The sequence below is a fragment of the Melospiza melodia genome, chromosome 5, assembly GCF_035770615.1.
Source record: "Melospiza melodia melodia isolate bMelMel2 chromosome 5, bMelMel2.pri, whole genome shotgun sequence".
NCBI classification, from domain to species: Eukaryota; Metazoa; Chordata; class Aves; order Passeriformes; family Passerellidae; genus Melospiza; species Melospiza melodia.
The window spans coordinates 15,664,654-15,688,265 of NC_086198.1; the positions used below are offsets into that span (position 1 = coordinate 15,664,654).

A 23,612-nucleotide genomic window follows, 5' to 3' on the forward strand; every position below is an offset into this window, starting at 1 on the left:
GCTTAAAATTTAGCACCAAACCATTATCAAAAAATAAGCACCATACTTTTGTCACTTCAGACTCTCCCCAACTTTGAACCAGTTCAAGATTTTCTAAAGGCCAAAGGCTAAGCACCTCGACCTGCAGTTGAGGACTGTGGCAAGTAATTGACCTCCAGATCAGCTCCTCCACCACCCCTGTGCAAAGTGCAAAGTATAGCAGAACATGATCTCAACCTTCACAATCAAAGAGCAGTTGTCACTATTGATTTTCACTGAAGCGCAGAAATAAAACACCTAAATCCAGACCTAGCCATCTTCCTCCCATGCTTTTTGAGACTGCTGGTGAGTGAGCTGAAGAGAAACACATCCCCATTTCCCAAAGCCTTTGATGTCTGGAAATCATGTGTGGGCCTCAAAACTGCATTCCCTCTCCTGACTCCCTGAAATCCTCATCTCTCTAGCGAAAGTTCTGTGGAAGCTTGGATGCTGCACAGCACCGGTAGCAGCAAGTTTCCACCTCCCAGCGAAGTCATATAAAGAGGCAGCAAAGACCAAGGGGACAGTTCATCCTCTGACAGTACCCGTCTCTTCCTGTTAAGCTGACTGGGCCATGGGATTGCTCCAGGGACACCATTCCAGTGCCTACACATGGGTATGAGCAGCAGCGCTACTGGAAATGTCTCAGGCCTCCAGGCTGGCCTCCAGCCGCTGCTTCAGATGACAGGAGGTCCTGCAGGTCCCACATGCTTTGTGCAGACACCTCAGATACCAGAGGGCACCAGACACCTATGTTTAGGTAGCTAAATCTTTCCTCTAGCAGGCCCTACAGGTGTAATTCTTAAAGAGCTTAAGATAGAGGGACTTATGTGTTGTTTGTGCCAAGCTGTTCTGAGAGAGGAAGAAATAAAGTGGAATTGGAACAGGACTAGTTTGAGAGCTATAACTCTATGGCAAATCCAGCAAGTGACAACCATTTCTAATCAACAGGCATCCTTCTGTCTTCTTGAGAGAACAACTCCCTAGTTGGTCTCTGTTTACCGTTAAACTCTGCTGAAAATGCATGCTCCATCATACTTCTGTGCACCATATCTGGAAAAACTCACAGACTCCTTTTCCAATCCAAAGCCTGTCATTTTAGGTTGTACCCTTTGGAGTGGATCAACAAAATTGTTTTGTAGCAGGAAACTACAGTCCCCTGCCATCTTTTGATTTTTCTCTCATGTCAGTAGATTCTGGAAGGATGGCTCCAAGCACAGCCACATTGCCCTCGGTATTTGTGTGGGATGTGTACAATCCAGTAAATCATCAGTGCCTTTACAGCATCTTAAATGGCCCACAGCCACCCTGTAGCCTGAGGATTTATCTGCATATATACTCCTAAGACCAATTTCTATGCTCTCATGAAGCCAAAATAAATCAAACAACATGGATGGGTAGAGAATCCTGGCATAACTATAATTCTAGGATTATCTTGTCCTAGCTCTGTGAATCATTAGGGTAAACTCACTGTCTTTTGTCTCTTTATCTCAACAACTTATAGTGCCAATCCCATTCCTTTATTATCCAACCAGCATATTTTAATGCCTTGAGATTTCAGATTTGTCTTGTCAGGTTTAGGCTGTCTGTGGTTTATTCCATGTAGGTATTCCGGGAAGTGTTAGAAGCCAGGTTGGATGGCCTTTGAACAACCTGATCTAGTGGAAGGCGTCCCTGCCCATGGCAGAAGCACTGAAACCAGATGATCTTTAAGGCCCCTTCCAATCCAGACCATTCTAGGATTATTTGAGCTGTAGGTGTGCTAATTTTGATGACCTGCTAACACATGTGCCATCAGCACCTGTCATTCTCAGACACCTCTAATTATTTCTTTCTGATGCTTCTAGACATTCCTTCTATTTATGTCAGTGTGTCTTCCACTAATCTTTACAACTCCTGGCAGCATAAGAGAGCAGAAGAGCAATTGCTGATGTTCTTTGCAGTCATCACAAACACAGTTCAGAGGGTTTTATGCTGCCAGCTGAAGTGACTGCATGCACTCAGAGCTCTTGGAAGTCTCAGTGCTAGAGCCAGAGCAGACTGCAATGCCCCATTGCTCAGGAAAACATTCCCAGAAGACACATCCTGTAAGTCCAGAGAGGATATGCAGAGCCAGCTGCTTTGGAGACAAGGAGCTTGTGTGGAATTCCCCCAGGCAAGGGCCTGCCTTCAAAAGCTCAGCCAAAATTACCACAGCAGCAACACAGCTTCTTCCTTTGGTGGCAACCTACAATAAAATGTTGCCTACTGAGAGGAAACAGTAGAGGGCTTAGGGAAGACAGCAGCTAGGTACGCAAGGCAGCTGGTTTCCATTTCTTGCACTTTCCTTAGTCATTGCTTAAACTTGAACAGCAATTTAATTCTATGCCTGGATTTCTTCTTTAGAACACGGCTAGTAACTTCCCTGAAAACCACAGTTGGTGTCAAAAAGTCACTACACTTGTCCCTTTCCTTAAAGCAACCACAGGGCTCAGCACACGCTTTTGGAGGTTGTGTGTCTGACAGCGAGGAGCTGCCTAACTGTGGCAGGATGCCATGGTCAGGACCATAGCATGGGGAAGCAGAGGAAGAAAGGGAACAAAAGGGAAGCTGCATCCCAGACATGCAGAGAACAGCTGGTGCAGGACAGAGTGGAAAGCTTGAAAAGCAAAAGTGGGACAGAAAAGCAAAAAGTGGGACAGAAAGGAGACAGTTGTACTTCAAGGTATGTATGTTATAGACACTCTGTCCTGCCAAAAAAAACATAAGTGAACAGAGCAGTGGTTGTCTGCCAGGTTGAAAGTTAGGTGGTGTGGATAGAGGAACAGAGGTCAGCTAGAGTGCATAAAGACAATTCAGTCCATTCTACACATGCTCCAAAACTCAAAGATTAGGGGTGGAGGGAGCACTTTAAAGATTACAACAGCTTATATGGCCCTAGAGCACAAGGAACTGGCTGAACTGTGGCATTCAGTGCTCAAGGAGATTTTGCACAATTAAAAAAATATTCTGCAGATGGCAGAAGAGGAGGAACAGATGGAAAGCTCCCCACAGTAATGGCCATGTGGCTGCAGCCACCAGCTCAGTTGTTAAGATGTGAAGACATTTCATATCCAGTATGAACACGGTGGGATAAGCTTCCTTTATACCCAGCAGCACACAGCCAAGATCCATGTTCTTCATCTCTTGGACACAAAAGCTGATGTTTCCATCTCAGAGTATTTTGCTCACTACCACAGCTACCAAGAGGGTCTGTGGCCTCTTGAGTCAGAAAAGCAGTTCTACAATCTTGAGCATGACCACCTTGGTTGAAGGCAGAAGTTTCATCCAGTATGACACACCTGCTACAGCACCTACAGAAATGTTTCACGCACAGACTGAGCCAAGCACAGGGGAGCTTATTCACTCTCTGCCAAACCGTGTCACTAAAAAACAAAAACTCCCGTGTCTCTGTCAGTCCGTATCCACCAAGGTGGGGCAGGTTCTCTTGGCAGGAGGACAGCATGGCAGCATTTCTTTTTTCTCCCTGAAAGCGAGCTAAATCATAGGCTTTTACAATGATTATGTTCACATCGTGAAAGAGCACTGTCTGGAGATCATTCATTTTGGAAGCCTCGATCCAACACTTGCAGGGACATCACCATCTCCAGACTAGAGTGAAAGAAAACTACCTCCTGCTATGTTAAAATCATATGCAGACCTCTTCATCTTCCCAATCCCTCAAATACAAAATTTTGAAGATTTTTCTCAGTTTAAAAATGTTATTTTCCTCTTTCAAGGCCAACACAAACTTTTCCATGCTTGAAGACTAATGACAATCTATCAGAAAAATCAAAGGCATTTGAACAGGTTTACTTGCAGAATCTAGGAAAGTGTCACACTACTTCCTGCACATGATGCAACATTTACCAATGCAGCTCTAGTGTGGAAACAAATACCAATCACACAAATACCCATCACACATCTAATTTAATTATCATTTAGTTTCAAAATGTCCTTCCCATGATTTTTAATCTCTAATGGTGGCAGCCCCTCTAGCGATGTGCATGTGGTAGCATGCTTGAATGAAAGTGCCATTAAACCATGAGAATTTGCCACAAACTGTTTGCCATAACATGTGAAGGAAGCCAACAGAATCTCCATTTACTTATACTGTCTTCCCTACTGTTGGTGTCTGCTAAATGGCTGTGGCAGCATTCAGGATCCCCAGCACCACACTCCACAAGGCAGCAGTCCCTGATCTGATAAGGTTTCTGTAAGACCTGTGTGTAACAGTGAGGCCAGCAGTGCAGACAGGATTGCAGCAGAGAGTACAGCTGCTTCCAGACATGGCTTGTTAGAAAATCAGTACAGGCAGGGTCAGAGAAGGACTATTTCATATATGCAAAACAAGCAAGAAAAAGGAGCAAACCAGCAAATTTCAGGGAAGCCAGCCCCCAATACCAGCAAATGTGAAGTTTTTGAGAAGGGTCCAAAGAAGAAACATGCCCACATGACTCTGCAGGGAAAAAACAAAGCATCAGCATAGCTGAAGAAATTGGCTCCCAGAGATCTGTAGTACACCACCAGAGAGGCTTTGCAGGCACCACCACAATTCCCTCCAATGCAGGAAGCCTGATTTCTGTTTCAGCTGCGCCCCTCCCAGGCTTCTCAGCTCAAATAAATGCTCCTTATCTTCAGGTCTGCCTGTTTACTGAAGTGTGCCTAGAGTAGTGTGACCCAGATTGTGCTTAAATACAGCCAAGCTCAGCACAGTAGCATGTCACCTCTCTGGACATGGTGCTTGGCATCCCAAAGAGCCTGTTGTCATAGATCAGCTGTATCAAATGCTCAGACTATATGGACAGGTAATATCTGGCCTAGACTGCCTAGATCAACTAGTAAAATGTCACTTCTCCCTTCTTTTGAGTCCTCTGTCATCTCAGTCCCTATATGCACAAATGGAAATGAATCACAAACATAGGAGTGTTTCCAAGTGAGCAAAGGAGGGCACACTGAGTCTCACTGCAGGCTGCTACACCTGCCTCTAAATTACATATAAAACACTCTCATGCTGCACACAGCATAAGTATTCAACTACTTACCTAGCTTGAATTCAAGCTAGGAATAAAATAATTTTTGCTCAGCATGACACTCTCTGCGAAGGTGTGTCATGCTCCAGAGCCCAGGTCCTGCATACCACTCCAAACCTGAGCACAACCGCAATGAAGCAATTCCTGCTTATTGGGACATCTCTGGCTCATAGAGATCCATCTGGCTACGTGTGCTCTTTAAAAATTAACATTGCTGAAACAGGGCAAATAAACAAAGGAGGTCAGAATCACCTGCAAATACTTTACCAATGCAAGATCATTACTACCATTCACTTCAAACAGCAAAACCTCATAGTTAGCACTAATTTAGCCAGCAAAGTAGGCAAAAACTTCACCATGATATATCTGCAAGTCTCACCGCAAGCTTTACAATTAAGATGTGCAGTCATGACCACACCAAGTTAAGATCACAGGAGCAGGACATGGTGCTCCCCATGGGCATTCCTGAACTGAGTGGCCACAGAGCAGACAGATGCCTGACCCATGGAATCACATCCCTAATCAGAACACACCCAGAGGTCACCCCTGCCATAAAGTGGTGTTCAAGGCTCCTGCCATTTACTCAAAAAAGACTTTTTTCCATATGGAGCCACTTTACTGCGAAGCAATCACAATCTTTTTGTTTAAAAAGCACATCCCTTAAGCTGTTTCAGGTTTTCGTCACACAACACCAAGCCCTCCAATTTAAAAAGGGCAAAAGCCAGTCAGCATTGGAGGCAGTGAATGGGAAAGGACTGAACTAGAAAGAACCCAAGAGAGAAGCAACTGCTCAACCTCCAAAGTCTTGTGAGCACCCGTACTTGCAGATCAGCACCCCGTTTTCTGTTGGAGGAAGGTGTTCTGGACAAAGTGTGAGCCTGTTCCCAACCATGGCTCTGCAGCTGAGGCCACAGCTCAGTACAAGGCAGAGCAGCAGCGTGCACTGAGCACACCTCGGGCACCTCCTGGATCTCCATCTGGGGAGTTCTCCTGGCGAGATGTCACTGCCACCCCATGGGGCTGCCAAGGGTGAAGTCCCTGAAAAGAGGCTGGAATGGTCTTGGTTGCAGCAGGAATGACGTTCTATACATTTGGCCCATCTCAAAAGCCTGCAGTCAGTAACTGGGTCTCCTCTGCCCTTCATACTTCCATACAGATTTCCAATTTCTCTATAAAGGGCCTGTCAGTTGTTATTAGAAAGAGCATACACGATCTTACCTGGCACAAGCCTCTCTGCAGAAGAGACAAATGTTTATTAGTGGAAGAAAAAGGGAAAAGGAGGAATTAAAACCAGCCATGGGAAGTGTGAGAGGGTGAGAGAAATGAGTGAAAAAACACTGCTTTCACAAGGTCACCGAAGAGCTGTCAAGGCCTGCAGGGAAACACAGAGAGCTCTCCAAGGGCATGACAACAGTGAACTGAGTTTTTATTTATTTCCACTGCTGAGAATAGCCCCTTCCTCATTGCAATGTTCATTTCCAACAAAATATGGAAACAAATACCCTGTTAAACCAATTTATTAAATTACCTTGCTATCAGACAAGCTCAGGCAAAAGCAGTTTCTGTGGACAGCTGAGCTGCTGTGAGTGGCCCCTGTAGCCACACCACCAACAAGGAGTTAATGGGATGCTATGAACTGTTGTAACCTCTCTTTCCAATTTGCTCAGGCATTTGCTCACTGAAACAGAGGCTACTGCTCTTTAACCTGTCTGAGAAACTTTTTCCCCTAACATAACCCCAAGATTCTGTGAAGCCCTCTCATGTTCATATAAATATACATTAAGAAATCTACTTGAAAGCACTCATGTTGAAATTAGTCTGCAATCCCTTTGTTTAAAGTTGCTGCTGTTCCACAAATGCTGTCTGCAGTAGAATTGCTCAAGTACAGCTCCTGAAATGTGAAATAAAAAGCAACAATAGAACAAAGCTTCTAACTTGAACGAGGCAATCAATGTCTGCATGGGTTTTTTTCTGCATAAAAATGAGATTGGATTTTTTTTACATAGTTGTCAATTATTTTTTCCAGCATGGGAAGACTCCTGTAATAAATTAAAATATTCATTACAGCAGATGCTCTCAGCAAGCTTCTTTGGATGAACAAATGAGATCAACCTGAAAAAACACTGTTTGGCTGAATATGAGCATCACTAGTAAAATCACCAAACCATTTTTTCCCCTGTGGTCTGAAGTATCCAGGAAAATTTATTTCAAAACTGAGTGTTGTGAACTAGTCACATGCATGGGATTTAAGCCATCCATCCACGGCAATGTTGCTGGTCTACTGGAGAAGACAAATCATGAGTTGAGCTGATGCCAAGACCCCCCAAGACTGTTGAAATCATCTCATGCTTTACAGACCAAATTCAGTACCTGACATGTTTAAAAATATAAAATTTTAATGTTTGTTTACATTTTAAACAAATCAGCAAACATTTTAAAAATTCATTTCATCTCAAAATCACAGAATCAAATACTCTGTGAAAATACTTACACCTTACAGTTTGATATTAATCCAACAGATAAAATAGTATCTGGAATGATTATACTGATTTCTGCAGCTCACTGATAGAAAACATCCCAGCCAAACAGAAAACAGTTATGATTTAACCCTTATCTCAAAATATCTTTTTGAAGTTACTTAGCAAAAATAAACAACTCTGTACTTAAAATAAATGATGTACAATTACAACAGCTCTTATGCAATCTGTAGTATAATCTGTAAAAAAAAAAAAAGTTTCTCATTTGACTGTGAGCCTGTTCCAGACCTGTAAATAAAGACTAGTGATAAAGTCTCTGGCTGCCACCATGCCCAGGGGAGACCTGATCTACTGAACTAGACTCAATTTTGTCAAAGAAACTTGCACAAATGTAACTCAGACACAATAAAGTAAATTACCATGGTACTTCAGAAAAAGGGGATACTACAGTCACTACAGTGAAAAGCATGTATATAGGAATTTGTACAAAATCTGGGCTGGCAGATAAATGGCATTTGAGGAGAAAGCATATCAGAGATTTCTATTGTACCTTGTGAAAATCCATCAAGTAGGGCTACAAAATGAAAAACAACTATAAAGTTCAACAAAGTTCTCTACAATAGAGCAACTATCTGCTTTCAGGCAAAAAACCAAACCAAACCAAACCAAACCAAACCAAAACAAAACAAAAACCAAAAAAAAAAACCAAAAAACCAAAAAACCCCAAACTTTCAGGGAAGAAAAACTCAACACCAAAAACCATAACTCAGAAGCAGTTACGACTGTCCAAATCTGTGACTCAAGAAAGAAATCATATGAAGCAACTGAGAGTTGACTAATATTTCTCCCGCCTCCATGAACTTAAAATGGAAGTTTTCACAGTTCCATTGATGCAGTTTAACAGTCAGAAGAGCAAAGCAGGGCTGGGAGGAGTTGGATTAGTCAGACAGTCAGTGTTCTTAACAAAGTTTATTAATTGGTTATTTTGTGTCCTGAATGTAGGTGGTAAAAAGGGTGAATTGTAATACAGGGATAGCAATTTTTTTTAAACCAAGAGCAACCAAAATACTTTATTTCACTTTTCAGAACAACCATTCTAATGCAAAGTTGAACCACATTTATGGTGCACTTTGTAACAGCCCTCAGAGACAAAGCAAATTAGCACTTTGGCCTCATTTGAATATCATCTTATCTGAGGCCTGGGGAGTAAGCAGAAGTTGCTAGTAATTAACTGTGGCCTTTAGCAATAAAATTATATTAATCTTCCAATGCTAGATTTTGTAATAAAAGCATAGCTCCATGGTGGCAGAAGCACAAGAAGATACCAAAAATAACTGGACATGTCTTCAGCCATGAATGAGAAGCTTCTTGTTTTGTTTTATGTAATAATCACAGAGAATGAAATTTTGGCAACTTGGCATGTTTTGAACTTACTTTTACTTCACTCATTTTTAAGAGCAAATGGCTGATGGTGTTTAAAAACAACATTAAATGAAGGGCAGCTTTGCAGGAATAGGAGATGGGATCCTTAAAATGAAAATCTAAAGAACCTTTTTGTTTGAAACAATAGAAAAATACCATCATTCTACATTGATGAAATTTTTATTCAACACCCAGCCTTTCCATTTGATGGGGAAGCAGACAAATATATCCCTTAAAGAAGAACCTCAAACAACAGAGTACTCCTCTGCTGCTTTAGAACTGATGAATGTGCACCAATTTCTCCTAGACTTTGTAAAAAATAAAAAAATTGATAGGAACCCTTAGCAGAGTGCCTCATCAGGAAGGGCCAGCCCAACCACTGCTCTTTCAGTTCTTCCAGGAATGGCTAATTTGTGTGCAATGAATAAGCAGATAGACGCTGGATACCATTGGAGTACATCACAGTGAACAAATACTGCCCACAGGCTGGGGTGGCACAGCAGCACACAGGCCCAATCCCTCTTAGCAGGTGCTCAAATTACACCTTCTTAAAAGCTTAACACTTTGTCTGGATTCCAGATATCAACCTCACTGCTAGCAGAAGTCACCAGTACAAAAAGAAATTGCTGTAATAGGCTTCAAAGAACAAACAGCTTCCATGCTCCTCTTTATTTCAACAGAGATGATTAGTTAAGGTGCTTTAGGATTCTGCACGGCAGACAAGCTGGCAGAGGTGCCCATTTAACATCTCTGGAATCTTTAGCGGGTATGTGAGGGCAGCCTGGGGCAGAGCCCTGATCTCTGCCAGTTTCTGTAGCGGGGCATCTGTGGAGCAGGGGCTCCCTCTAAGGGGCCTGAGGAGGAGACTGTCATCAGCGGTCCACCGTGAATTCTCTCATTCACCCGCAGGTCACAGCCATCCTGCAGCATCCTTATGGCGATCCTTGCAATGTTTTTAGAGTCATCAAGTCCGCTGTGAGGTCTCCCATCATAACTCATGCCCAGATTTTCAAGCATGATTGTCAGCTTGGTCTGTTTCCTAGGAACCTGATGGAGAAAGTGAGTAACATTCAAGGATTAGGTTGGGTACCAAGTCTTTTTAATCTAACATGGGGCAGTAGAAACACATGCAGATTTTAAGCCTACTTAAATCACAAATGACTTTCATGTTGCCTTCTGTCAGATCACTTACCATTTAACTTCAAAGCACCTTGGTGAGACAGAGACTCTCATTTTAACAGAGGAGATATAGTCAACAGGAGTTTGTCTAGACCTGGGACCTGGGTCAAGAGCCTCTGACCAGCACCAGCTCAAGATACTCTTGTGCTGGCAAGGGTGGAACCTGTGACCTAGATAAGTTTAACCATCTTTATAAAAAACAAAAAACATTGACATTGCAGAGGGAATCTGAGTTTGGTTTTCCTTTTAAATTCTAGGTGATTAAAGAAGCACCAAGCTCCTGATTCTCACTGACATCGAGCTCCTGAATGCCTTCAACCTTCACAGGATCTGATCAGCAACACCTACAGCAACCCTGTAATATTTGTCCAGCACAAAGTAAAGCTCTTCCCTAATTAAATGTCAATCTCTCTTTTATCTAGAGCTTACATTTTGGATGAAAAGGCCCTTCAAATGAAGACCATTAGCTATGCTGAAATCCCTTTCAAAAAAAGTACTTTAGTGTAGGCTGATTGGGAATTTGCTAGAATGTCCAATAACTCATTTTATGGTAGTCTGACAGAAAGCAGCAATAAGGTCCAGCACTGAACTCAGTATTACTTTTCTCTTGACAACTTGATTCCACTGTAGATACATCCTAATCTTTCTCTGTCTCCATTACACTGTCAAAAGTCAAGACTCTATGAGGGGAATGGTACAAATTAGTTTTTTAGTGTATTGCATGAAAACAGGAAAAAATAATCAAAAAATCAAGACAGTCTTTCCAGCTGAACTACTTGATCTAAGAGGAGTGGTGTAACATTTTTAGACAATCCTTGAAGGAGCACATCCCGATTCTTAAAAACAAGATTAAAATCAAAATGTATTAATTATATGATCTTCAATTAGTGAAGTGAGATCTGCACATGAAACACATTTGAAAATCAGGCACCAGGTAAGTAGTTCAAGTACTATAATTTTATACTACACAAGTAGAGATGACAAGCACAACAGGTCATTCTAGACTTTTAAACCAAAACTTCCCGTAAGAGAAACAACAATTTGTACAAACCTTGTAGAGGTTCCCATAATTGTGAGTATTGATCCACTTTTTGGCAAAAGAAGGGTATTTGGTACGGCTAATAAAGCACTGGATGTTCAAAAATTTACTCATGTCCCAAGATCTTAGAAAGTCAAAAGAGGAATATTATTAGTCATATATAATCCTGTGTTCTACATATTGTACTGGTGTAGAACTAAAAGCTGTCTTGTCTCTGGTGATCAGTAGAATGAAAACAGTTTGGGAAAAGCTCATTTGCTGTAATCCTGGTAAAGAATTTTTTGATACGGATTTGTTAATCATGGGGGAAAAAATAATGACAGGGGCAAGACTTTCACAGGATGATTTCACAGCGGTTGGGACAAAAAATAGCACACCAACTACCACATCAACACTGAAAACTGCCAGTAAATTAGATGCTTACACAGCCCTCGGGGAAGCAAGCAACACCTTAAATATTCGTGATTATCTGTGTATGCATTTATCTCTCTACTTCAGGTAGGTTATTGAAACTAGACTGCACCAAGTTTTATGAGAAACCAGATCTCTATGAAAATATGGAGAAATTATAATCCTATTTATTTAGCAGCCTGCCTTCATGAAGGGAACCACTCCAGCAAGTTTGTAAGCTGCAAGCTAAAGTAAAGCTTTTTTCCTCCCATCTCTTCCAGTTGTCTATGCAATCTCACCTATACAACAGATATTTTAATGCACCTGTTTTCCTTTAAGGAATTTCACCGAGAGGATTCCTCTGGAGGGGAATTCCAGAGACGTTTAGGCCCAGTAACATAACCAGTCTTGCATCAGATTTTCTTTAGTATTTTCTTTTTTTAATTCTGTTGCTTCCAAAGATAGCAATGTAATTATAGGTTAAAAACTAAAAATTGCAGAGTGTTATTTTCAAGTATTATGTGCTAGATATAAATGGAGAATTACAGTAGCAACAAAGTATAAAGTCTTCAGCGTCACTCTGTTGCATACAGACCACTAGGAAAGAAACGGCGCCCTCTGATGGATTTAAGCTTCATTTTGAATTGTTCAGTTCAGCTTTACAAATTTTACTAAAAGCTTCAATTAAAATAAAACCAGCAAAATGGCAGCGTCCTGATCCATCTTTAGCAGTACTCTCACAAATATTAAACGTGGTTTTGCAGTTTTAGATTGTGCTGAAGACTGCATAAGGACATACCCATCAGTCAACATGGAATAGCTGTACTTTGTTCCCAGTTCCCATTGTCTCATCCACTCTATGCCATTCTGCAGAACTTGAGGAAAAAATATCAGCTTTATCAACAATGTCGTAAGGGAACAAAATTAAAAAAAAAAAAAAAGCCCCCCTCCCCCCCCCAAAATCCCCAAAATACAACCAACAAAACCAAAACCCAACAAAGTAAGGAACATTTTTTCAGGAAAATATCCCTCAGCATATATAAAACTTATAACCTAAGAGAAGGTCACAAACACATCATATACTACCTGAATTCTGCTTTCAATTTTAAAATCACAGCAATTGCTAAATAGCTATAGAAATGTAATCTGTTTTACCAAAAATTTTCCCAAGTAATGATAAGATTTTTTCCTCATGAGGCACTAAATTAACTTAACCAACCAACTCCCCAGCACTACTTCCTCATTCCTGCTGCCTACAGAAACAACACACTATTTTTCTCAGCTGACCTTCTTCACAATATCTCAATATCTTGCCTGGCCACAGAATTATTAATCTTGCAGGTCATTGCCAGTACAGTAGGAACTACACTATACTCTCGTGCTTCTGCCCCAGTGAACACAAACCCAGCTTATAGTACATTCATTTTTTCACATTTTTTCTAGCACACATATTCAGAGTAACAAACTCTCCATCTAAAGGTACTTCTCTGCAGTGATTGAATCCTGAGCCCCATCACCAGGGTTTGTAGCAAGTGTCAGATCTGTACTGGATGGGGTCAATTTTCTACTACTAGCATAATACTACATCTTCTTTCTAACTGTTGCAAAAAAAAAAGCAATAGCAAATCCTCCAGGTTTATGAATTCCAAAAGGGTCAAGACCAAGACATTTGTTTAACTAAGGCAGGACAGTAGCTTGATGTCCTCCCACAAATTTTTCTTAAAGATTACATCAAAAGAAATAGAAGACTGAATTAAAAACCACATAGTTTTAACCTGAGACCAAAAAGAAGAATTAGAAATGAAGTTTTGGTTCCATCAGCACATTATTCCCTCATTTGGTCATTTTCTGAAGGGACCGCCAGGGTCCCACCCCCCCACAGTCCTGGCATTGCTCACTACTTCTTTCCAGTGATATATTCCACTATATTTGTCATATTTTCTGTTATACTTCCAACATGAAGGAAAAGATGTCACTAAAAGTGGTGTAACAGCTTGCAAATACACAGAGAGATCTGCTGAACCTTTGGCAAATGTTACCTTAAGAAATACAGCCCTGAAGACATATGTTGTGGAGCATTGCTGTGAGAAATGAATAAACATCCTTTCACTCTTTCTCCCTGACATCAAGCAGAAAAGAGAAGGGGAACTCAACAGAGGTCACACACAAAAGTGAAGAGCTCTGTAGAAACACCTTTGGATTCTAATCTGGACTGACACCTATCCTATTTGTTACTAGTGTTATGTATAATGGACACATAACTCCTGCTTCAAAGTCAGAATAACCCTCTGTTTGAATGTTTTAAAGGCAAAATTAGTAGGCCTCATTCCAGCCTTCTGAACCAAAGTACGCAAGAATCAACAGTCTACTTAGGCAAGTAGTGGTTCAAGATAACATGCTAAAAAATGCAGCAAAAATTCCACAAAGTAAATTGAATTATTCATGCATTTCTAAGAGAATTATCATATCTATTACATGTATGACCTTAGGGAAATTATTAATATTAATATTAATATTAATGTATACATTTATACTGTTGAGACATTGTAATATGTGGGTCACAAAGAAAACTAAGGCAACCCTTCACCAAATGCAGAAATTGTTTTCTATACATGTTTTATTGGGCTTGGATATATAATTTAACAGTAATTGATATAATCGCACTTTTACTTTCACAACATCAATTAGACGCATATTTATCTATTTGTAAAGCTGATTTTTTAATGCCTTTTCAGTTGTAAAATTGCCCAGATATTAATTCTTTTATCCATATCCTTCCCCAGAAAAGCATACATGTCAGACCTCAAGGTATTACCTGGTATATTTTTTCTCTATTAGCTCCTGGGGAAGAACACTGCCAATAATCCAGTAAGAGGTAAGATTTCTAAAACAGCATCTAGGTAATGCTGCTGAACCCTTAAAATGGATAAAAAAGCACTGTGTTTTCTTGGGTCTCAGATCAAGATAGGTGTCCAGGCCCTTTCCCACTGGAACTGGAGAAAGAAAGGGCAAAAATGGTTCTCTTGGAGAAAGAAGAAAGGCATCATTGCAAGAATAACATTTATAGGGACTTCTAAATTCTCCTTTGGTGGTGTCCTATGTTGGTATAAATCTTGTGCAAAGGGGAGAGAAATGAGAAATGATAGGTAATAGATGAAACAAGGGAAAATATATATTAGAGGAATATTTAGAATTCCCATGGAGTTTCTTTTCAATGGATACTGAATATTTGCAAACAATGCACCATAACACAATCTTGTTCCCACAAACAGTCTGCTGCTACTACACACCAAGACATCCGGAAAGGAAACGGAATCTTGCAAACCCAAAGAGAAAGGCTTACAAACACCCTGGAAAGGAGATAGGATCAAATGAAATGCAACAGAAAAAAAACCCAAAAAACCAGAAAATTGGGACATTTAGAGACTACCAGAAAATGGTCTCTGAGAAAATGAGCTGCAGTGCAAAAGACCAAACCAGGTCAAAATTAAGCTCACAGATGTTGCAAAAGCATGGGAAAAATCAAGGAGGAAGACACAACTTGGAGGGGAAGATATGTGGGACATGGCATGGATGCTTAAAAAAAAAATCTTCCCAAAGACAAAGCCCTCAATAGGCATGGCATGAGGTAGTAAAAATTCGTGGACAGGATGGAATTTGTTTACCTTTGATAACTCATTTGTGTGTTCATGATATTCTGTATGATTGCAGATTGTGCTAAGGGGTTTCCAGAAGATCAAAGGGCTGTGGGATATGATAAGTGTTGCACAAAAGAGGTCAAAAGGCACAGTAATGTTATGGGTCCAGTGTCAGAAACTGATAGAAGGATCTGTTTAGCAGAATGACCATGATAAGCCTGTTCTTTGGGGAATATTTTTCAGAGTTGTACTGTAATATATCGTGGGACTTGGTGTGGAAAATATATTAAAAGTACAATAACATTTGCCAAAAATGAAACAGCATCCATGGAAGCTCTATGAGTGTTACATCATTATAGGAAAGTTATCTACTGCCTTCTATAATATGCTTCAGAGCAGCAGCAGCAGGGGTGGTTTCCCTGCTGGGCTTTGCTGGAGGCTGCAGCATTCATCCAGCTGGGACGGGGCAGAAAGGAGCAGGCTCAGTTCTCTGAGGGAGATGAAGGTGGGAGGCAGCAGCAGAGGAGGTGCACAGGCAATTGCTCACTGCTGAGAACAAGGGTGTGGTGGAAGGGATGTGATGCGAGGGGGAGCTCCCCCTGTCCTCTGGGAACACTTTTGATTGAGTGTACTGCATGGGACGAGTTTGACAGTAAACCTTTATTAGTAAAAGCATTTTCCTGGGAGAGACATCCTTTCATGTCCTGTCTGGGCACAGCAGGACCAGCAGTGGCAGCAGCACAGGTGAGTTCCTCATTCTCTTCTCCTGGTTACCCACAAGGGGAGGTGCTGGGTGAGAAGGGCCCGGGCCAGGAGAGCACCTGCTGCGCTGGTCCCTCCGCTCGGCTTCCTAGGCCGCGTCCCTCAGAAGAGCAGGACAGTGCGGATACTGAAACGTGGAAGGGAAGGGAGGCTTGGCTGCAGCTCAGGAGCAGGCAGTGTGGCAGGCAGGTGTGCCTGGGGACCGGCCACCTTCTCTGCCATCCAGCCTCTTCCTGACTGAGCTGCATGAGGCGCGCAGCAGTGGGGCAGCCTTCAAATCCCTGCTGAGGGGAGCCCCTCGCAGGATAAGGCCACAGTATCTGTGCTGAGCTGAACCATGAGCAGGAGGGTTCCCTGTGCTGAACATGGGCTCTTCCCTTGGGGCTGTGGCAGATCTTGCCAGCACTCAGCTGGGAGGCCCTGCTTCCTCAAAAGGCTCAGGTGCTCTTTGGGAAGCCAGTGTTGCATGATCTGCCTGTTGGAACTTTAGGAGGAGGTGCTGAGGTTTGCTGAACCTCCTGCTGGTTCAGGGTCTCACCTTTTTCCTGCACGTAGCAACTCAAATCCCTCGTTCACTCTAGCAAATGGCAGAGTGTGCGTGATCAGCAAGTCCGGATTGAATTTCTTTTCCAAGTAGCCGGAAACTAATTTGGGGATACATTCTCTTGTCTTCCAGCCTAGAAACAGGAGAGAGCAGCTGCATGAATATTGCGAGAAAGGCTCTTTTGGTATGGTAGTGTTACTGTCAGGGTCAGGACTAGTGACCAGTGCTTGTGCCACACCCTTGTGAGATGTTTTCTGCTCTTTGGGATGAGTGGGTTACTGTGTGACACAGGTGGAGGATTATTTGCATGTCTAATGCTAATGTTCAGTACAGGCAATGCAGTGCTCCTCTTTAGTTGTCTCTTACTTGAAAACCCTCTTTTCCTATGGATTGTCAACTGCCAAGAAAGAAAAAGCTGAATTGTTTAGAGTGCCTTCTGAAGTACAATACCTCCAACCAAAGTCCCTTTCCATGTACGCCCAGTCAGCAGAAGTGTGGGATCGATGGAAATCTCTGAACCAGCATCCACTTCTCCAACCATCACACAGACACCAGTGCTCATATTGCAGGAAGCCAAGGCAGCAATCTGATGGGACAGGCAGGAGAATGACAGAAAGACCTTATGGGTCAGTCATGGGAGTGCTCTTTTTGTGCAATCTCCTGCTCCTCCCTGGGAATCTGAAAACATGCATGTCCCCTTGTGGAGCACACCTGGAGAGCATGGGGCTTTTTTTAAGGTCATGCTGTTTTCTCTCACAAATATATGCCCAGCACTGCAGGCAGCCTGTGAGGATCTTCCCATGGGGGTCAATTTTGCCCTGAGAGGAGCCTGTAATGATCTGGATGGGAGGACAGGTGCTCAAGCGCCACCTACCATGGTGTCCTTGTGCCCGATGGCCTCAAAGGAGTAGTCCACACCCTGCCCGGTCATCTCAGTGAGCACCTCCTGGATGGGCTTCTGGAAGTCTCGAGGGTTGATGCAGTCGGTGGCACCCAGCTCCTTGGCCTTGGCAAACTTGTCCTTGTTGATGTCCACGGCAATGATGCGGGAAGCTCCAGCTGCCTTGCAGCCCATGACAATAGAGAGGCCAATTCCTCCAAGGCCAAAAACAGCACAGGTGGAGCCTGGTTTTACCTGCACAGATGGGAGCCCGTGAGTCTCCAGCAGCAAGAGCAGGAGGAGAAGGTTCCTTTTGCACAGGATTGATGAGCATGTGAAGGTGACCCTGGGGTGCTAAACACGCCTGAACACCAACCTTGGCTGTGTTGATGGCAGCCCCATAGCCTGTGGAAAACCCACAGCCAAACAAGCAGACTTTGTCTAGAGGCGCTGCAGCATCTATCTTGGCAACAGTGTACTCTGGGACCACGGTGTATTCTGCAAATGTGCTGGCCCACAGGAAGTGATGGATCTGCTTCCCTTTGCATGAGAAGCGGCTGGTCTTGTCCGGCAGCAGGTTTTGTGGTTCAGAGAAACTGTGGAGGAGATGCAAGTATTTGCATTTGATTGAGTGAAGCACTGATGGGGGTGGCATATTTGTCATAAAGTTCCATCCCGTGTAGGTGTCGGGAAAGGCAAAGTAAACTTACTGGGACTTCTGGCAGTAATTGGATTCAGGATTCCGGCAGAAGCTGCATTCCCCACACTGAGGGTGGCAAAGTGGGATCACTTTGTCACCTGGAAGAAAGCAATATTCCATGTTATGTGGTTCTAAAGATTCTAGCTGTGTCAGATCTGATTCCTGGTCATGTGATTTTTTGTGTGTGTGTGTCAGTTACCTGGTTTCACAGAGGTCACTCCTTCTCCAACGCTTTCCACAATTCCAGCTCCTTCATGTCCAGGGATAACTGGGAATTCTGCATTGGGAAAGCAACCTTGCAGAAGGTGATCATCTGTGCGACAGATGCCTGTGGCCACAAGCTGTTTGGAGAGGAACAAGCAGATGTCCTGGCCTCTGTCTAACTCAGTTTGTGGAAGCAATTTTCCCAGGGATGTTATGATGCCCCTCAGTCAGTGCTGGCACTCTATGGCAGCACACTGAGCCCAGGCTGGGCTTTCCCCTTATGCTCACTCTGAATGCTCCATGTGGCTTTCCTCTGCACTGAGCTGGAGGTGGAAGAGGAGGAGAGGCCACAGTGTGGACACCAGAGCCCTGTCCAGCAGAGCAAGGGCTGGAGACAGGAATTCCTATGTGACAGCTTAGACAAGATTTAGTCCAAAAAGGAGCCCCTGGCAGATGGTGCATTTGAGCCAAGGCAGCTCTGGGCAATGAAAGCCTCTTGGAGAATACAGATCCCTGAGTTTTACTGAAGGTATAACCACAAGAAGAGCAATTCCCACAAGGAAGGAAGAAAAAGTTATTGAGATGTATTTTTACCTTGATCCGGACTTCCCCTGCCTTTGGGGGTGCAACTTCCACCTCCTCAACAGAGAGTTTGCCCGGGGCCCAGGCAACAGCAGCCCTGCACCTGATAACCTGGAAACAACCAAGAGGAATTCATTGCATGGGAACGTCTGCCTTTAGCACGCGGCTGGGGGAAGTCATCCTGCAATCACCTAAACCCGAGGTGCTCAAACCTGGTGATGCTCAGCTGCACCTGAAACCACGTGCTGTCCAATGACCACTGGCCTGGTTTAGGGTCTGAGGAAACCCCATTTGTGGTTTGTGACACAAAGAGTATCAGGTGTAGCCTTCGAAAGCTGCTGGGTTCTGATGGCTTTGGTGGAGTTTTCATAATATCCCCAGGTGTGACTGGCCAGTCTGTGCTGCCATGAGCACTGCAGACCCTACCTGATGGAAATGCCAGTGGAGAGCTTTGATGTCAGCCTTGTGACACACTGGGCTGAAGGTGAGAGAGAGGGACTATGGAATTATCCCATCTGATGGGCACCTGGATACTTTATTTCCTTTAGCAAGTCTTGATTTGCGTGTGACATGGCACAAACCCTTCCCCGATCAACTCAAAGCAGTTTGGCATCAGCAAGATGGGGCTTGCAGCCTGGAAAGGCTATTGCCATGGACAAGGCTGAGTGCAGGAGGTGAGTGGCTGAAGAGGGCACCACTGGAGAGCTGCGTTTGCTGCCAGAGCAGGAGCTCAGGGTGGGATTTTTGAGCAGGAGGGTGCTTTCCAAGGCAGCACAATTGCAAATTTTGTCTCCTGAGCAGCCGAGCAGGACAGAGGGGGAATGCACTACCGAATGCAGGTCTGGACGCGTGCAATTGCCCGAGAGCAGAGTCTGGTGAAATTCTCAGGGGTTTGGGAGAGGAGGGAGAGTAAGGTCAGAGGAAAGAGGGCACACGGAGTGGTGTGCAGGCTGAGCCTTCTGCAGCGGGTTTGGCCAAGAGCAGGGCACCTGGAAAGGAGGGTGGGAAATGCCTTGTCCTTACTTTTCCCGCAGTGGCCATGTGGTCTTAGCGGAGCCGTGTCTGTCGCTGTGGCAGGCTGGAGGGAAGCTGCTGCCCGGGCGTGCTGCAGGATCCGCCAGGCGTGGAGCGGGAGCAGTCCCGGCGCGGCACCGTCTCTGGAGAGCGCTGGTTAATGTGTGTCGGGGGCTGGATGCTGCACAGGGAGTGCTGAGGGGAGGAGCTGGATAGCGGCAGGGAGATGGATGGGGGCAGAAGTCCTCCAGGGAGCCTTTTATCAGTGACTCTGCCCTTGGGTCATTGCCTTATCAGTGACTCTGCCCTTGGGTCATTGCCTGCCCTCCCTGCCTGAAAGGCTCAGAGATCTCAGAAAGGTTGGATTATTCCTTCCAGATGATTCTGGCAGGTGTGGAGGGAGGAGATCTGCGTCTCTGCTGGGGCTTCCTTGGCATCCCCTTTTTGCCAGGTTGGAGCAGTTGACCTGGTGGCCATTTACACCACAATATTTGCAAAGAAGTTAAAAATCTAAAAAAACCCCCAAAACAAACAAACAAAAAAACCAAGTTAAAGGCAGTGAAGATGTGTTGTGGATGACAAAGACACATTGCTGTCTGGGTTGAAGCTTTACTGTCTGTGTTATTGGAGCTATTTTCACCACAGCAGTAAGGGGAACATCTGTCAAGAAAGGATTTTTTTTCCAAGGACACTTTTGCTTCACTCCAGTGTAACCAGGTTTGTAGGTAGGTTCACTCCACCCAGGCTTTTCAGGTTCCCCAGAGCTGTTTTCTGCTGAGGCATTGGACAAGGTGGTGTATTGCAGGGAGTGGATGAGCGAGAGCTTGTTGGAGGACCAGGCTGAGATGAGCAGCCCGAGTGTGATGTAACCCCCACAGTTATAAAGGAATCTTCCTTCTGTGTGGCTGAAAAGACACTTTTGCAAACCTAAGGCATGGGATAATTTCCTAGAAGACTGCCACTAATGACATAAACCCCCTTTTGGATCACTGAGTATTTAGAATGCTATAATGAGGAGAAGTTAGCTCTTTGCCTATTGGGAATAATGATATAGTTATATATAGGTTTCTTTTTTCTTTTAAATCAAAAGATATCTGTTGACATTTGGATTACCAAACGGGAGTAGACATGATCAGAAAAAAGTGTAACATTCATGAATGAGGAAGGCATTGCTCTGTAGACTCAAGCGTGGCACATTCTGCTCTATGGTACATTCACATGTCCTTCACAAAATCACAGAATGGCCTTGGTTACATGGGACCTTAAAGATCATGTTGTACCACCCCCCCTGCCATGGGCAGGAACACTTCTCACTAGAGGAAGTTGCTCATAGCCACATCTGAGTGGCCTCAGATGCGCCAGGGATGGGGCATCAGCCACTTCTCAGCCTGTTCCAGTGCCTCAGCACTGTCACAGTAAAGAATTTCCTCCTAATATCTGATCAAACTTGCTATATTTCATGCCTCTTATCCTAGCAGGGCACCGACCAGATGCTGTAGAAGAAGAATACAGTTCTTGTCCAGGATTTTCATGGGCTTTCCTGTGCCTTGCAGTGCTCTCTTCAGCCCCAAGGTGGGCTGATTTAAGTGCTCAGCCAAAACCAAAAATACTCTGTAGGCTGTGCAGACAGATCCACCATACAGAACTCCTGGGACACAGAGTAGCTGGCTTTGATTCCCATTCTGTCTTCTGCATTGCACAAGGATTGGAAGGCAATTCCAGAGGACGAATGCTCTCTGGCAGATAGCCCATAGGGTTGGCAGTGTTTGAAGTTGAAACCAACAAATTGCAAAAGTCCTGTAACAAATAAGGAATTCATTCACCTGCTTCCTAGATAGGATTCCATACAGATGGCTTATGATCTCATCTCACACCTAAGGACATAAATGTGCTCCTTGTGCTGGCACTTCATGGCTCTGAAGACATGTCTAGTGTCTGCTGTTGAGTGGATAATCTACACAATAGTTGTAAAAAGATCTTTCAAATATGTACTGTTATTTTTCCTTAACACATCCATGTGATGCTCTAGTCCCCCGGACTTGCACACCCACCACTGATGGGTGTAATGAGAATTTCTGTCTGCCCTGCTTGCAGTTGTTAAGGGCCATGGGGAGCTGGCACCTCTGCAAAACATTTGAAATGTATGTAATTATTGTAGGGAGCTGATACTGAGATCCTCTTGCCATGCAGATTTTTTGTATCTGTTTCAGACAGGAGATTGTTGTTGTTTTTGTCTTATCCAGGTAATAGAGGGAAAATAAGATCAAACTTGTATGTCAGCAGGCATGGATTTAATGATTGACTTTTCAATGGCCGATCCTGTGTATCTACATTCTAAAGAATTGCTATCCTGACTTGCTGTATGTAGTCATGTATTTGATAAGCTTTAAGAGCTGATCTGTGAAGTCAGATGCCCTTACACACAGGCACAGACCTCAAGGTGTTTGTATTCATCTTGGTAGTCAGTTTTCTGTCCCCCACTTTATGTTCTGGTTGTTTGCTGCCTGTATCAAAGAGGTGGAAAGACGGTAGAATATTTGACAGAAATCTCTGTGGAATGTATGCTGAAATGCAGTTATGAGGGCTAAGTACAAATCTTATCTTTCCTGGTGCCACCATCAGGTTTCTGTAATTTTTAATTACAAGTCAGAGTCTGATATGAGTTCCCTTATTGATGACCCAGCATTACATTTCTGTTCAGTGTAAGTGGGCACCTGTTTCAGAGACAATTTTTGCATTCTACTGTGAAGGACAAACTAGACCATATCCTGCAAGATTTGTTAGCAGCATTAATAATTCCCTATTCTAAAAGATGCCCTGGTGCTTTAATTTCCATAAGAACAGAAATATTTTGCACCTCTTACAAAATGGCAGTGGTCTGAGGCAAATGAGGTAAGGAAAGTGGGAGTTAGATTCACTCTGACCTAGCAGAGATATAGAAAACAATTCTGACAGAGGTCTATTAAAATGAGCAATTGATTGAGTTCATCCTAGTGGAGGAGAATGGCTAGGGAAGAAATGTTAAAATAGAGAACAGGACTCTTGGAACAATTGCTGATTTTGAGTTCATGCTATCATAGAATGATGGAATATCTCAACTTGGGGGGGACCCATTAGGACCACAGCCTTGCCTTTCTGTTTTCTTTCTTTTTTTTTTTTTTCTCAGAAAATTTCCTTTGTGGGACTAGCTGTGATCATAATACATCCTCCACAATTTCACTCTGCAATTACATTGCTAAGGAGGAACTTTTCTTTATGATTTCTGATAGCCTAGGAATAGCACCTCTAGCACCCACATTTTTGTGTGATGAGACACAAATGCACATGTCTCTTCCCCATTACCCTCTGTACATTTCTCTGAGGTTGCTTGAAGATGAAAACTAGAGCAGGAGAAAAGCCTCCATTCTAAGATCAGGATCTAAAAGGACAAATAAGAATGAAGGAAGGAAAACTGAGGAGGGAATAGTACAGAGCACAGTGATGGGTCTATAGTAGATGCCCATGCTGACATCCACGTTATTTGTCTGCCCCTTGATTCTCACCCAGAGGCTTTCAACTGTGCCATTACAGCTGCATACATTCCAACCCTTCTATTCCATGCAGTGCCACCTGCCTGCCTCTTCTGCCCTGCCTTTCCCTCCTGAAGAGCCTGTAACCATCCACCCATCCCAGGGCACTCCAGTCACAGGACTTGTCCCACCAGTTTCACTTA

The 23,612-nt window shown here is 43.5% G+C and overlaps 1 protein-coding gene across 1 annotated transcript; it reads right to left on the reverse strand.

Moving 5' to 3' along the window:
* Positions 1-15,859: 15,859 nt before the first annotated feature.
* Positions 15,860-20,159, reverse strand: LOC134418288 (alcohol dehydrogenase 1-like). The gene is made up of 9 exons (XM_063156392.1): positions 19,910-20,159; positions 18,899-18,997; positions 18,300-18,441; positions 18,111-18,198; positions 17,777-17,996; positions 17,395-17,655; positions 16,971-17,106; positions 16,515-16,653; positions 15,860-16,103 (listed from the first exon to the last, which is right to left on the reverse strand). The coding sequence occupies exons 1-9, from the start codon at positions 19,925-19,927 to the stop codon at positions 16,079-16,081; spliced, it is 1,128 nt and encodes a 375-aa protein (XP_063012462.1). The 5' UTR covers positions 19,928-20,159; the 3' UTR covers positions 15,860-16,078.
* Positions 20,160-23,612: the final 3,453 nt, after the last annotated feature.

Bases quoted from the DNA above. Each gene is read 5' to 3' on its own strand.
- LOC134418288 (XM_063156392.1), bottom strand. The intron at 18,442-18,898 runs GTAAAAATACAT...CTCTCCAAACAG, and splicing joins CAGGGGAAGTCCGGATCAAG to CTTGTGGCCACAGGCATCTG. The intron at 16,654-16,970 runs GTATTGTACTTC...TCCTGTTTCTAG, and splicing joins GAAAGGGACTTTGGTTGGAG to GCTGGAAGACAAGAGAATGT.